The following is a 14,856-nucleotide window of genomic DNA, read 5'->3' on the forward strand; positions in this document are numbered from 1 at the left end:
CCTTACCTGTCGGGGGAGAACAGTGCACAGCCAGCTGGATTCTCTCGCCCTCATCTTCGGCGACGCTGCCCTCACCTTGAACACAAAACCAACACCATCAAGCCCCACTCCTTGAGTCTTGTCAACACTTGGGGCGGGTGTCCGAGGTAGCGCCCTCTCGGTACCATCATTCTGCACTCTTAAACGGGCCAGCCTGGAAATTTCCTAGCCGAAGGTGTCCGAAAACCCCCCTCCCATCCCTCCCAAAAACTCTTTGCCCTCCTACCATCTGGGAAAAGAGGTCGCACTGTACGGGCCAGCTCCACCAGACTCTGGAACAGCTTCTCCCCACAGGCTGTCAGGCTCCTCAACACCCTGGAATCTACTTGCGCCCACCCCAATTCCAGAAACAGGGTTTAAATCCCCCCAGTGTGTTGTGTATGTTGTCTTATGTATTTGCCTTGTAATCTGCACTTTGCACTATGTGTATCCTGTCTACAATGTCTATGTCAGTGTCCTGTATGTATTTGCACCATGCATCAGGGGGAACGATATTTCGTTCCACCATATACTTGTATGCTGGAATGACAAAGAAATGTGAGCTTGAATATGGGTGAAGTCCCTCTGTAGCGTGTGTGACTGGACTCTGGGCTCGAACCACTCCAGCTCCGCAAGCCTGATTTCTGGTACATAGCTCAGGAAGGATGTGTGAAACCTGGTGAGCGATACTGCCATTAAGAGATGCATTTACACACACAGCACTCCTGCTCTCGGTTTTAACTGCACTTCCCCATAGTCTGCACTTGTGTCCTCTGGTGTGTGTCTGCTGGCTTGATCTCGAGGACTCTGGATACGTCACGTCCTCCTGTCGTCCTCTCTGTTCATGTCTAAAGAGGTTCTGTCCCTGAAGCCTATCTTTAAACCTCTTCACCTGGGCTGTACATTATCTTATAAATAGAGCCTTTCAAGTGCGATATCCAATTATAACATAATATTCATTGATTTGTTTATTGCACGATACAAGTCAGTTCACCCCCGGCTTCCGGAAAGCCCACCTGTCTTCTTCCGACTCCCATCGCTCTGGCTCCCCTGGTCCGGGTTTGTGTTCAGGTAGGCGTCGCACCCGCCGAAAGCACAGCACTGGTAGGCGTAGGGCACAGACAGCGTCCTGCAACAAGAATGCAGTGCCCAGAGCACACCGTTACTGCAGCTCGGGGGGTCCAGCGGCTCTCCGAATCTGCTGCACAGCGCCTGCCCGTGATTTTGGCGGCGCTTGCAAAAATCGCTCGTCAGTACAGAGGTACGGATTATTAATGAACCGCCAGGTAACCCCCCCACCCACCTCAAATTGCTGGAGAGAGCTTCTTGTTTTGGGCAGTTGCATTTTTTTTTCTTCTTTTACAGTACCTCATTCAGCCCGGGCTGGTATGAGATGTGCAAATTGAGGGCCCTCGTCTTTTTTATCCTTGATACTGGGGCTCCCTCCACCCGCTCGCCAAGGCCTACGACGTGGTGCGGATAACTAAGGGCCACGTCCGCACCAAGCGCACGTGTCCGGTGTGGTGTCAGGTCCAGCCTGCTTTTTCTTTCCCTGCAATTCCGTGTTTAAATGGTTTTTACTGGGCACCTCCCAGCGGAGACCCCAGGCTGCGGTTCCACAGGCTGCGGTTTCCTTCGTTGAATGACGGCTGGGGTGCATCAGGGAGATTAAGCCAAGACGTTCAAAACAACGCCTTTTCTGATCACATCCAGTATGGAAATGGATGAGGACGATTTAGAAGATCATTCAGATCACGCAAAGTTCCCCGTTTCCTCACAGCTGTCTAATAAAACCAGCATTTGTTTTATTCCTCTTTTTCGATTTGGAGATGGCTCTGGTCCGCCCTCCCGCTGCAGAGAAACTCAGATCTTCTAGCTGCAAGCCCCCGGATCCAAGAGGCTCCACAGATGTTTTGTATCATAAGTTCATTCTCGTTCCTGCCTACTTCATCCATCACCCCCTTTGCTGATGCAGGGGAACACTGCTTTCAAAGACAAACTATCCCTGAAAAGCAAAGCAAACCAGCCACAGGCCCAGATGCTTCAGTCTGAGTGCTGGATTTGTGTAAACAACTAGCTTTTGTCAGGTCAGCTCAGACCTTGGCTTCTCAAAATTTTACACACAAAGAGATAAGATAAGATCACTTTATTGGCCATATAAAATTTCTTGTGTTAGGAATTTATCTTTTCGCAGACCCCAGCTTGCTCTCCATGAGACACACAGACAGGGAGAGAAGCTGGGGCTCAGAGCGCAGAGTCAGCCATTTATACAGCACCCCTGGAGCAGCTGGGGTTAAGGGCCTTGCTCAGGGGCCCAACAGAGTAGGATTCCTCTGCCAGCCGCAGGATACGAACTGGCAACCTTCCGGCCACAGGCGCAGATCCTGTGGCACTTTAAAACTGCTCAGAAAAAGTGACAGGGGACTTTTATTGCTTAGGAAATCTGACTATGGAAAATGTTCTTAGGATAGACTATTTATCTCCACCACTTCTCCAGAGTTTCTCAGAGTTCCCATAAACCTATCCACACCCACAATTCAGTCATAATGTGTGGCATATAAAACCTTCTTGCTATCTTATTCTCAACTTCAAAACTCTACAACTCAACTGAAAAGAATCCTTTTTTGACCATTCAGAAACGGCAGGGGTTTGAAGGAGCAGCCCGGTTTGTCTACCTGAGCTTCTGCAGGTCCTTGGCTGACAGAGACCCCTTCATGTCCATGTTTCCGGCTAACTTCAACTGGTTCAGCCCGCCCAGGCCTGAAGTGGGCAGGGTCAACAGTGCGTTTGAACTCAAGTCCCTGAAATACAAAGCAGCACACAGGACTCCTTTTAAAGCTTATTTCAGATGTACAAACAGGTTGAGCCTCCGAATTGAACCTCAGCTGTCGTCTAAAAAGACATTTTGTAAAAGAAAAGGTTTGATTGCACAATCTTTCCCTCTTGTATGTGGGCATTGAGCCATTTATTATTCCTAATTCCACCTGAAAGAAACGAACATAGGTTTCCAGCAAAGACATGCTACGGTGCAAGTTCTACTCACAGATTTGTTAGCGATGTCAGGGACATAAATGCATCCTTGTGAATGGACCGGATCTGATTTCTGCTGAGGTCTCTGTTAAAATAATAAAACACTCATTTTTAATAGTGCTGCATGATTACTGTATGAGACACATAGACCAAAATGCAGACAAAGCTTGAACTTTGACCCTACTGCTAGGCCCAATCCTAACTCTGAATCTAGCCCTAATTGAAGCCTAACTCAATCATCACAATCATGTCCAATAATGGGGGAGATCAGTATAATTTTCTGCACGTATCGTGTTTTTTTACTGTGGGGGGGGCAGATGAGCAGTGCACCAGGAATCCAGCGAGTCTTTTCAGTAGTTAGTTTCTGGTACAGATCCAAACGGGAGACAAAAAAAAAAAAAGAAACAGCTAATTTAAAAAAAAAACATTGGCAAGAATTAACGTCCTGACAAGCTGGAACGAATACACCAGCTTGTGCAGTTACACAACTGTCTGCAAGAATGCACAGAGTCAACGGGAGGTGAGTCTTTCCTGCAGGAGAGCAGGCATCGAGCGGGCCAGGTGAGCCGTGCTCAGGGAGACGGCCTCAAAACGAACAAGCTGGCAAGCTTGTCTAGGGCAAGACTTTTTGTCAAGGGGAGCACATGGTTGCTTTCTTGCCTGTGCAGATCAAGTCCAAGTTCTATGGAGGAAATGCGGGGCTCTACGGAGGCAGTGATCATTTCGGCACCGAAAACGATGCCAAAAATGTTTCGGCCACGACCTCTTCTTCGTTTTGGTGACCGATGTCGGAACGCTCAGGAAAATGATCCACAATGTCGAAATGCCTTTGCATTTTTGAGCGAAGTGAGATGAGAGGAAATAACCGACTTGACTAAAACTCGGGACTGAAATAAACAGCGTCACATGAGATTCACCGTTTACACATTTCTGTCTGGCGAATAGCAGGCTGGCTGGAACGGGTTTGAGCTCAGGACTGCTGTCGGATGTGCTTCAGGGCTGCTACTGTGTGAAAAGTGCAAGTATGAGGGTGTGCCGTTTTCTCTCCTCTTCTCTTTCGTCCCCTCATTTCTAGACGATCTTTTCCACATGTCTTGGCTAAAGATGAGCTTGTTCGACGAAAGACATCCTTTGAAACTGTGAGAGTCGGTCAGACAAGCTATGCGCTCGGTAATTTCGGCTTCACAATGTGAATAAAATGTTTCCTTTTGCTCGTAGTTTACTTGGAAAAATGTTAAAGTGAGTCTGCAAAATGCTTTTTGTGTACTGTACGCTTAATTGTATTTACCTTGTGAATGTTGCTGGGTATTTAGCTAACCGATAAAATATTGTAGCACTAACATCTTATGGCACAGGCGGTCACTAGGTCATATTTTTTCAGTAGAATGTGTGTGGAGTGAAAGCACAGGTCCGTCTCTTTGTTAGAGTGATTCCAGCACAATGTTATGAGCACTTACACTGCTCTCAGACTATGGTAGTTTTTCGACTTAGGTAATATGGCATAGAAAGAGCTAGTTATTAATATTTTACCAATGAGTTCATGAATTTATATATTGCTTGCCCTGTCTGGTTTCAAATTCGTTATTGCAAATTCAGTAACTATAGCATTGGCGAGGGCCTCTACTGAATACATTTATAATACTGCTTCAAAACGTTTTTTTTAAAAGCAGCTTTGAAAAAAAGAACTGTGGGTGACTAGAAAGTGACTGTGACTAATAGACCTTTTAATCGACTAGATTATGATTATGACTAGATCAAAAACTTGTGACAAACTTAACATTGTATGGAGGGAAAGTCAGGCTCTACAGCTGCAATGCCAGCCTCTACAGCTGCAGTGCCAGGATCTACAGCTGCAGTGCCAGGATCTACAGCTGCAGTGCCAGGCTCTACAGCTGCAGTGCCAGGCTCTACGGAGGGAAAGCCAGGATCTACAGCTACAGCGCCAGGCTCTATGGGGGAAAAGCCAGGATCTACAGCTGCAATGCCAGCCTCTACAACTGCAGTGCCAGGCTCTACGGAGGGAAAGCCAGGATCTACAGCTGCAGTGCCAGGCTCTACAGCTGCAGGGCCAGGATCTACAGCTGCAGGGCCAGGATCTACAGCTGCAGGGCCAGGATCTACAGCTGCAGTGCCAGCCTCTACAGCTGCAATGCCAGCCTCTACAGCTGCAGTGCCAGGCTCTACAGCTGCAGTGCCAGGCTCTACAGCTGCAGTGCCAGGCTCTACGGAGGGAAAGCCAGGATCTACAGCTGCAGCGCCAGGCTCTATGGGGGAAAAGCCAGGACCTACAGCTGCAATGTCAGGCTCTACAGCTGCAGGGCCAGGACCTACAGCTGCAGGGCCAGGCTCTATGGCGATATCCACCCAACTGAGAGTAGCCCTTGCCCTTCACAAGTCACTCGGTGACAAACACGCGCCGTCTCGAGGGGTGTTCGACTCACAGCAAGCGCAGGGAGGCCAGTCCTCGAAACACGTCCGCCTGGATGCCTTTGATTCGATTGTGCTGCAGGGTTCTGCAGAAGGAAACAGAAGCGGAGGGGGGAGGCGTTTATGGTAAAGGAAACGAAAAGAAAAGGGCCGGACTTGTTAGAGCCTATTTCTATTATGCAACACCATCTCCGAGGGATTACTCTCCACATACATGTTTATTTTTAACGCCTATAAATTACGTCCACTCCCTCCCCTCACAGCTTCAACCTGCAGAGGTAAGATGGAAACTCTGCCTGTGCGTGTGGACGATCCGACACTCGAGAGGGGGGAACCCGTTTCCTGAAGGAAAAGGCCTGAGAGGTGCTGAGACTGGGTGTACTGTCAAGGTCTGGTCTTGAACTCTTTCTGAGACACACCTATTTCCATTTCTCTTAATCTGAGGCATTTGGCAGCTGAATGTAGCACTTCAGAAGGGAAAGCAATTTAGGAAGAGAAAAGTTCATTAAAAAAAAACATTTTGAAAACCCACAAACTGATCATGTGCGGATTTCCTAGACAGTAACTTTAATCAACAGAATGTTTTTGTTTTGCTCAAGCACACAACACTTAATCTTCCTCCCCACTTTCATAGAGAGAGAAAATAAAATAGAAACCTTGTGCCTCATGCCTGGTATGATGAAGACACAGTGTATCTAAATTTACAAGGTAATTACATGTCATTTTTCTATAAAAACAGTACCCTTCAGTCTACCCACTGAATAGATGTATTTAACAGGACAGAGGCCAGTGGCTTTGGGAGAGCTGAGAGGAGCCAGCAGCACCAGGCAGATACTTGTTGGCATCTCGCTTGTGGGCTGTACCAGCGAAACGTGGTTTTCAGGAAGGAGCTGTGTGGCAAGTCATGTGGCACCACACTGTCATCGTCCTTTCATGTTCTCTGCTCTCCTCCAGCTACATTCTTTTGACAAAGAGCGGCATGAAAAAAATCACTCAGGCTGGCCTTTTCAGGCCAGGAAGCCGACACAGTTAAATGGGGCTTCAGTGTATTATTCTATTTTGAGACCTCTTGAAGGCTCTGGCTATCTCAGGGTTCTGCTTAAGATTAGCTTCACACTGCAGCATGCCGGGCAGACATGAAGTATTGCCTACAAAAGAGTGTTCAGTACACAAAGACTATTACTCTGTACACAGGCAGCCCTTCACAATGACATCCTGCAGTATGTATATCCGATATAGAGAGCTCAGAAAGCCAGACTACCAGTGTAAGCTATCTGTATGGTGAAAAATGGGTGCTGTTGTGCAGAGGCGTTTGGTATACGTGCAAGCAGGTCCATGGGACACGGTTCCATGACAGTGCTATGGGCACACCACAGGGCTCTGCTTTTGCAGGTGTGCAGACAGGAATGAGATTTATATATATAACATTACTTTATTAACCCTTTACAATTTCTTGCATTAGGAATTCGCAGACCCCAGCTTGCTCTCCATGAGACACACAGACAGGGAGAGAAGCCTGGGGTCAGAGCGCAGGGTCTGCCATTGTACGGCACCCCTGGAGCAGTTGGGGTTCACAGCCTTGCTCAGGGGCCCAACGGAGTAGGATTCCTCTGCCGGCTGCGGGATTTGAACCGGCAACCTTCCAGCCACAGGCGCAGATCCTGAGCCACAGAGCCACTGCTCCGCCCGATTTGCTTCCTTTAGCGTGAACTGCCTCAATCTATAATTCTGACCCAATGACCTCCTCCACAGCTCTAGAACAGTGCTTTTCAACATGCTCAACGTCCCAAGCTTTTCATGGCACGCCAAGTTACTTTAAAATATCCGTCGCTAATGTTGCTAGAAATAACATTTCTTACAAACGCGAGCTACAGTTGAGAGAATGCGAAATTCTGGACGTGGCTTTTGTGACGAGCCGCTGATTCACTGAAACAGGAGCCGGTTTCGCTGACCAAACCGGTTAACATCTGGAAACAGCTGTTTCCACGAAGCCCCGATCCAGACTCTGAAAACGCGATCTCTTCTTGACTTCCCGGGACGTAAGAAGAACTGAGCCCTTTTGAGTTTCAGGCAGAGAAGTTCACGAGAAGATTTAAAATTTAAAATTTAAAATCCTCAAGGGCATGGGCAAAGCCATGGGACTTCTTCAGGATGAACAGGGGCACTTCTTTGCGAAGAGAGTTGTGGGGGCGTGGAGCGGACTACCCCTCCATGTCGCTGAAGCCGATACCCGCCCTCCTTTTATGAAACAGTGGGCTGATCTTTGGATCAATTAGCTACTCGTTACTACATGGGCCAGACAGGCTGCATGCCCTCCCCTCTCACACAACCTTACTGACGCAGTTTCTCAGCACTGAGACCTTTTCCACAGTGTGCAGTTAGGAGACTGCACCTCGTGCACTGAGATGGCACTAAACCTGTGCCAGCTGACTTGGCTCCCCAGAACCGCAAGTTGCATCACAACGCAGGAATCTCGCTGGCAGGTCACCCCTTGCCCCGGAGCTGTGTACTGGCACCGTGCTACACCCTGCCCTAACCCTAAAACCAACGTGGCTCCAGCCAATGTACTGCTCTCGGATTGTGCACACAGAGAAACCCTCTTGTGATCTCTCCTACTCCACACAGACTCCTTGTTTTGCTTTATTCTGGCCTTAAACATCTGGTGACAAAATGAAACACTTAGAGAAAAGGTTAGAGAAAAGAGACTGGTTTGAATTTAGGACGCTCACATTTCCTCCAGCTTGGTGCAGCCTTGAAAACTCGGAAGCTCTTCAATCTCATTATAGGACAGATCCCTAGAAAGACAGAAGGAAAAAAACAACAAATGTACTGCGCTGTATATCATCAGTCACAGGGACTTCGGATTTCACACAAATCGCTCCATGCTGAAAAGCCTTAAAGTTATATTTAGTTATAACATAAATTCTAACACAACTGACAAGTCCGCTAGCAATAATGAAGAATAACAGTGCAATGGTTGACCTACAAGACACTTCAGCCAACACTGAAAAACATCTCCCATGGGCCTGTAAGGACACAGCAGTGCTCAGCTTCAGCTCCTCTCACCCTTGGATCCAAACCCCAGATTCCAGTTCTAATGAAAGCTGGGGGAACATGCAGCTCAACCTACACTTACTCTCATCATATCCTCTGCTGATCAAGCTGTTCTTGCTGAACGTGTTACTTAGTGGTCAGGGGAAAGGAATTGTGGTCATTGAACAATAAATGATAAGATATGCCAAAGGGACTGTCTGGTGCACATTCCAATCCAGCTTAACCAATTACTTAATTGGTTCAATTAGTGGCTTAATTAACCATTCTTGGAAGGCTGCTATAAAAGATGGAAGGTTTTAATCTCTCCAGGACTAGCGCATGCCTTACTTATACTTTTGTATAAGTTTAGAAAACAGAACTTCAACTGATTTAAAAAAAACCCACCATACACCAGACACATTTTTATAAAATTGGCCATCAGAATAAGACCATTTTTGTCATAAGGTGCATTCATATTTCCCCCATAATAACTCATTCTTTCATTGAGAAGCCCGAAAGATGTACCACAAAGACATGACCTATAGAGGCACAATTCCTACACCACCTCAGAGAGCTCAGGGGAAACTTACAGGGTCCGTAGCAACTTCAGATCTTCACACAGGCTCGCAGGAATGGTATCTATCTTGGTTCCCGTCAGCGTGCTGCAAAACAAAAGGTACACCAGCATGGGAATTTCTTTCGGGATAACTTAAATTTAACAAATGACCCTCAACTGTCCACTACAAAATCACTCAGGGTCTCTAAAAAGAAATATTTGAAGTTTAATCCCTGCTGACATGGGAGCTCTCCGGGTGCTGGGCTGGAGATGTATGGTGTAACACTTGCACACAAGCTTTTTAAAGTCTTAATTTGAATCTAATTAGATTGCTACACCCAGCAGCCGAAGCAGGCCCAGATAACTGCAGTGGTTATTTTGGGCAATTATAGGATCTATGAGCACAGGGTGTCAATCTTGCAAAGACACCTTAGGAACACAGAATCAGAACGGGTTTGTAAAACCCAAAGAAACGAACACACAGATTTAAAAGTTCAGGCTCTGCCAAGAGGATACTGAACTTCAAGTAACATTGGCTGACAGTATGATACAGAAGCCTTTTGATGCATTACTGAATGAATCATGTTTAATTACACATTTTTATTTTGTTCCTTTGTATTGTATTTCCAATTACTCCCAACTGCGTTTTTTTATGAATAGCTTTGCTCGTATAGACTATAGAAATATACTGATCAGCTATTTCTCACGCAGGAAAGAACCTGTCAGTGTCTGGTGAGGAATTTAGGAGCAATTAGCACAACACAATGACTACTGGAATTTGACTAGCAAAAGGAAAATGCATGGTAACACAAATTCTGTCATTGAAATACTTTCTTTGCTTTGAAATTCATAAGTCCACAGCACTGTGCTTATCACTAAGCACTACTATCAATTAAGCAGAAGAGTACTTTAAAAATAATGCAGTATTTTTTGGTTATTATTAAAATGGTCTCAAGGTGTTATAGACACACTGGGGACATCTGGTGACCCTTCATCAGGTACAGACAGCTTTGGCACGGTGGTTCTGTAATACCGCACGTGGCAGTAGATTGTCAATGAAGAACGGAACTGGAATCGTAGGTGCAAGGCTGTTCATTTCAGCCTTAAACCGATGAAGCCAACATCAGCTGATAATTCACAAGTCACCCCATCTCCCAGTGAGACTTACAGGCTCTCTAAATTCTCAGTCCCATTGAGGTCAGGAAACCGCAGCACCATACTGGCTCCCCGTACTATCCTGAAATTAAACAGTCACAGCGCGTGAGAAGAACTTCACAGAGGCACACATTTTCTCTTTAAGAATTACAGAAAGGAAGACTGTAAACAGATCACATGCAAGCACTTTAAAGGGGAACTCGAACACTACTTTCACATTTGGGGTTAGAAAGAATCAGCATTGATGAGTGCACTTCAAACCACAATGACAATACAAGGTTCACAGTAACTTATGTATGTGCAGTGCCATGTTCTGTGATTCAGAAAGAGGTAGCAAAACTTCTGGTGGGGTGAGCGGCCCTATGACATTGCAAACAAGCGGGCTTATGAATACATCTCTTCTAATCCAACAGAAATATTGCTCTCGACTTCAAGGTTTTGCTGACAAATACTACTTACTTGCTAACTCTGCATACAGATCACGTTGGAACATTTCTGCAGTGAAATGTCGGCTATACAACCTGTACTTATTTGTTCGTCCATCGCATTACAGTAGTCACTACAGTGACTAGTGAGCAGGAAGGGCTGCATCACGCCACAGTCCGTGGGAACTTGATTATGAGTTTGCGACAACATGGAGACTTACAGTACTTTCACAAAGTTCACGGTTTTGTGCTTAATTTGAATTTTGGCATTTTTTTCTGTAACGTCAATCAATTTGGAGAATTTGCCAAATCAATTACTTAGAGCTACTTATGAGATCAAAGCCAACGGAGATATTTGTTTGGGGGGTGAAGGAGGTGGAGACGGGACATTTCTTTGTAATATGCAAAATGTAGCTGTTGCTAAAGGCGTTCTTACAGGGAGTGGAGCTCTGACAGGTTCCGGAAAGCTGTGCTGCCCACAAACGAGAGGGGGTTGTCATACAGGTGTCTGAAAGAGAAGAAGTGGTCCACAGAGTCACCTTCAAGTTAGGACCAGGAATCGAGAAACCAAAACACGAGGAAATGCGAAAAAGACACCAGCGCATTCAGCTCAGAAATGACTGAAGAAACTGCAATGAAATCAGACACTACAGACTCAAAGAAGTAATGTCCTCAGCATGAACCTTGCTTAGACAAAGCTAGAAATGTCGGATTTTTTTTCTAACACTGAGGCAAATGTATTTCGCTCCAGGTACACCAAACAATCAGAATGTTGTTCCTTGTAAAATAAGTTAATGAAGACTCTTAAGGCAACAAGGAACCCTAAACACCTCACCTGGAAAAGGAAAAACATTTGACAGACACAGCCGAAACAGACTCGACGGTGTAAAACTCACATTGCTCTCAGCAGAGGATTTTGGCTGAAGGCTCCATCGGGGATCACAGCAATGTTGTTACTATGAAACCCCCTGGAATAAGAAAAAAAAACTAAATAAAGGGCCGGATATAATTCTGGCATCATTGTCCAACTCAGGGCTGCTTGCACCCAGGTTAAAAGGACAATCCCAGGGGTAATCAAGTCCCTCTTTACCTTGATTTATCATAAAGATGAAAAGGCGCTATATAAATCACTTGGCTGGAGAGGCTCTTGATCTCTACAGTCCAGAAAATGCACTGCTACTGGCACAATGTGTCTGGGAGTTCCCAGGTAGCACTGCGGGTTTGGTCAGGCATCATGGCAACCAAGGCACTGGTGCAAAAGGAAAGATACCTTTGCAGTTTTTGTGAAAAGGCAGTCACAGGTAGAAGGTAGAACAGCGAGCGAGATGATTGAGGGAGGTGAACCGGGTTTGTTGACGTTACTTTGAACCCCCAGGACGACATGCCAAAGAAGGCACCTTATAAAAAATGTTTAGGAGTAGCAGAGCAAGATGAAGTGCATTAGTTTTGCAGAGAAGGGGGAGTAACACTCAGCAATCAGATTAATCTCCTTTTCTTCTTCTTAGAGCAGAAAAAAAAAGAGCTTAGCACCTGGCTTTCAGAAACTGGCTGGATTACTGACATGTCATTCTCTACACGAAAGAAATCTTTTTCATCTCTCTAAAGCTCGGGATCAAGGTGTCACTGTAAACTAACACTACAGTCATTTTTCTTCATTCTGTGAAAAACTTTTCCACCTAAGGCTCTTTAAATGCGGGGGGGGGGGGGGGGGAGGGGAAGAACAAAAAGGTATTGAAATGTTTGGGCCCCGTCTGGGTAACTCGTCAATCTATCAACTTGAGCGACAATTCCCACAGGTCATCCGAGAAGGAGCGCGAGGAGCGCGGGTTTCTCACACAAAGACGAGCAGAATCAGGCTGAGCTGACAGCGCTTCCAGCATGTGGGGCTGTGAGCAGACCCCCCCCATCCCCCTCCCCACCCCCCAGGACTGGAAGGAAAGTAGCTAAAAGAAATCAGCAACTTACAGCTCCTTCAGATTTGGCAGAGCCTTGATCGCCTCAGGAAACTCAAGCAGGTTGTTGTAGTTCAGGTCCCTGCGACACAGAGAGGGAGACGGAGTGTTAGGGTGAATGCACACACACTGGTCCTGCCCCCCTTCACCAAGGCCAGTTAACTCCTTTTTCCAGCTTCGCTTGCAGACAGACGAGGGAGAGAAGAAGAAAACAAGCCGTGATGCAATGCGCCTCTGGCTGGGTGCCTGATGTGTGTTTCGGTATTTATTCAACAAATTAAATATTTGAATCAAATAACTGAAGGAACTGCGGGATACAGCAGCATCAGTTACACTGTGAGCTAACAACCAGCTGATCCCATGGCCTTCGCCGTATTCCCACCATAGAGTTCCTCTGAAATTCCATTGCCAGCGGTATTACATAGACAAGCAATTGTCAGGGACGAGGGCAGCAATCCATATCCAAACACACCAGCATAACGCCGGTAAATGGAATCTGTTTACATATTGTACCTTGCCATGAATAATGGTTTTAACAGCACAGCATGCACATACAGTATAAATACACACACAACATATGCTGCAAATCATCTTTTGGCAGGCACTCCTGTTGACTCTCCTGAATACCTTGCTCAACTGATACTGCGCCTCGTTACATTGCCCGAGCGGATCTGAGACTCCTCTGAAGTCAGAGCACCTCTGAGATCTTGGCAGCCGTCGCAGGCAGGGCTTTACTGAGTTAATGGAGCAATCATGAGCTGTGGAAAGACATTCGGGCCTGTTTTTCTGCCTGTCCCAGGCAGCTGGAGGTGAAAGGTTACAGGGGCCTGCCTCAGTTTGGCAGAAGACTCTAACATTCCCCCCTGCTTAGGAACTGTCACTCTCTCTTCCTCCTCCTCCCCCTGTCCAGCTCCTGATCAGCAGCCATGAACAGACGACATGCGACCCGAACCTTCATCTGCAACATTCCTAGATGACGCCCAGGCCGTGGTAGTTTTCTGAGCGCAGACAACGTAAGGTTCATAGATGAAAGGCAGACTCAAACAGAGAAGCCTAGCTGAGCAAGCAGCTCATCCCTACCTTCAACAAACAGAGCCGAAGAGAAAGAGGTTTTTCTCAGGTTTTTTTTAAAGATCGTTGTGATACTTCATACTGTTAAGTGGAAATATTGTTTGTCTCTCTCCAAGAGCTGAACAGTTAAACACCCCCACATTTCCAGCCAAAATTCAAATGGTTGTAACAGTTATTACACTTCAACTTTTATTTAAATGCAAAGTCTCCTATTAAGGAAGGATAAACAACTGCTTTTCAAAAATACTGCATTTCCACCAATTACTTCTTAATGATAATCTCTTTTTTTTTTAAAGTTGGAGGAGCTGCAGGATTTGCAGGATTCAGTTTAAAGATCTCTTAGCACGAAGTCAATGAAAAGTCAGTGGTGCAAGAAAACACAGGCCTTCGGCTCACAAGAGGTTTCTGTTCCTCTAGGTGAAAAGCATCAAGGCGTTTTCCATCCTCTGCAGGGCTGGAGGAAGTATCAGCCGGAAATGAATAACGAAGGGGAAACCAGATATCAATCTCAGATGATTTGGTATTTATCCTGGCAGCAATTACTGGAGGAAGTTGTTCTGTAGGCTTCCTGATACGCTAAAGCAGTCTGCAGTGGTAAATTCCACACACAGAAGGAAGAGAGCCCGGCTTTCAGCAGCAGAATTTTAATGCACTGTTTTTTTCAGAACAACAGCAGAGATAGCAAACAGAGACGTCTGCTTTCACGCTGGCTCAAAACAGCTACAAATCTTGACTGCGCAGTTCCTTCTCTTAGCTGGCCTTACAGTGAACCCAGAAGCACTGCAGCAGCTCACAAGCCCATGAGCCCTGTCTCTTAACAGCTCTTGAAGGTCACTGTCACCTTGAACTGGATAACCCCTCCCCCCAGAAAAACATACACACACACACCCTCGTTGTCGCTCAGAAACGGGCCTACCTCAGGCAAAACTGACACGCTGCACTGCTCTGAATACTGTTGTGAGAAATAGGGCCAGAAGAGCTACTCAAAAACACCTGCATGGAGAAATACCACCCCCAAATTCTGCACCAGAAGACATTAGCCTGAAGATAACAGTACTGGGACTATGAGGAAACTGGTACAGTCCTTGAGCTCACAGAACAGGAGAGTCATCGGAGCCCAGTTTTCAAAATTAGAAAAGGCGCTTGTCTTTAAATACATTCACTTTTCCCCTTGATAGCTCCATCCATG

General features: G+C 46.2%; 1 protein-coding gene across 1 annotated transcript in view; it reads right to left on the reverse strand.

Moving 5' to 3' along the window:
* The window catches only part of lgr4 (leucine-rich repeat containing G protein-coupled receptor 4), a 70,814-nt gene that overhangs the window by 4,644 nt on the left and 51,314 nt on the right, over window positions 1-14,856 (reverse strand). The window contains exons 7-17 of the mRNA XM_015338676.2: window positions 12,610-12,678; window positions 11,541-11,612; window positions 11,081-11,152; window positions 10,233-10,301; window positions 9,099-9,170; window positions 8,205-8,270; window positions 5,490-5,561; window positions 3,062-3,133; window positions 2,694-2,819; window positions 1,035-1,147; window positions 7-75 (exon numbers count right to left, since the gene is read on the reverse strand). Of these exons, the coding sequence (XP_015194162.2) occupies window positions 7-75; window positions 1,035-1,147; window positions 2,694-2,819; window positions 3,062-3,133; window positions 5,490-5,561; window positions 8,205-8,270; window positions 9,099-9,170; window positions 10,233-10,301; window positions 11,081-11,152; window positions 11,541-11,612; window positions 12,610-12,678 (872 nt within the window). The remainder of the gene's footprint in view (window positions 1-6; window positions 76-1,034; window positions 1,148-2,693; window positions 2,820-3,061; window positions 3,134-5,489; window positions 5,562-8,204; window positions 8,271-9,098; window positions 9,171-10,232; window positions 10,302-11,080; window positions 11,153-11,540; window positions 11,613-12,609; window positions 12,679-14,856) is intronic.

This window comes from Lepisosteus oculatus, chromosome 21 (assembly GCF_040954835.1).
Source record: "Lepisosteus oculatus isolate fLepOcu1 chromosome 21, fLepOcu1.hap2, whole genome shotgun sequence".
Lineage (NCBI taxonomy): Eukaryota > Metazoa > Chordata > Actinopteri > Semionotiformes > Lepisosteidae > Lepisosteus > Lepisosteus oculatus.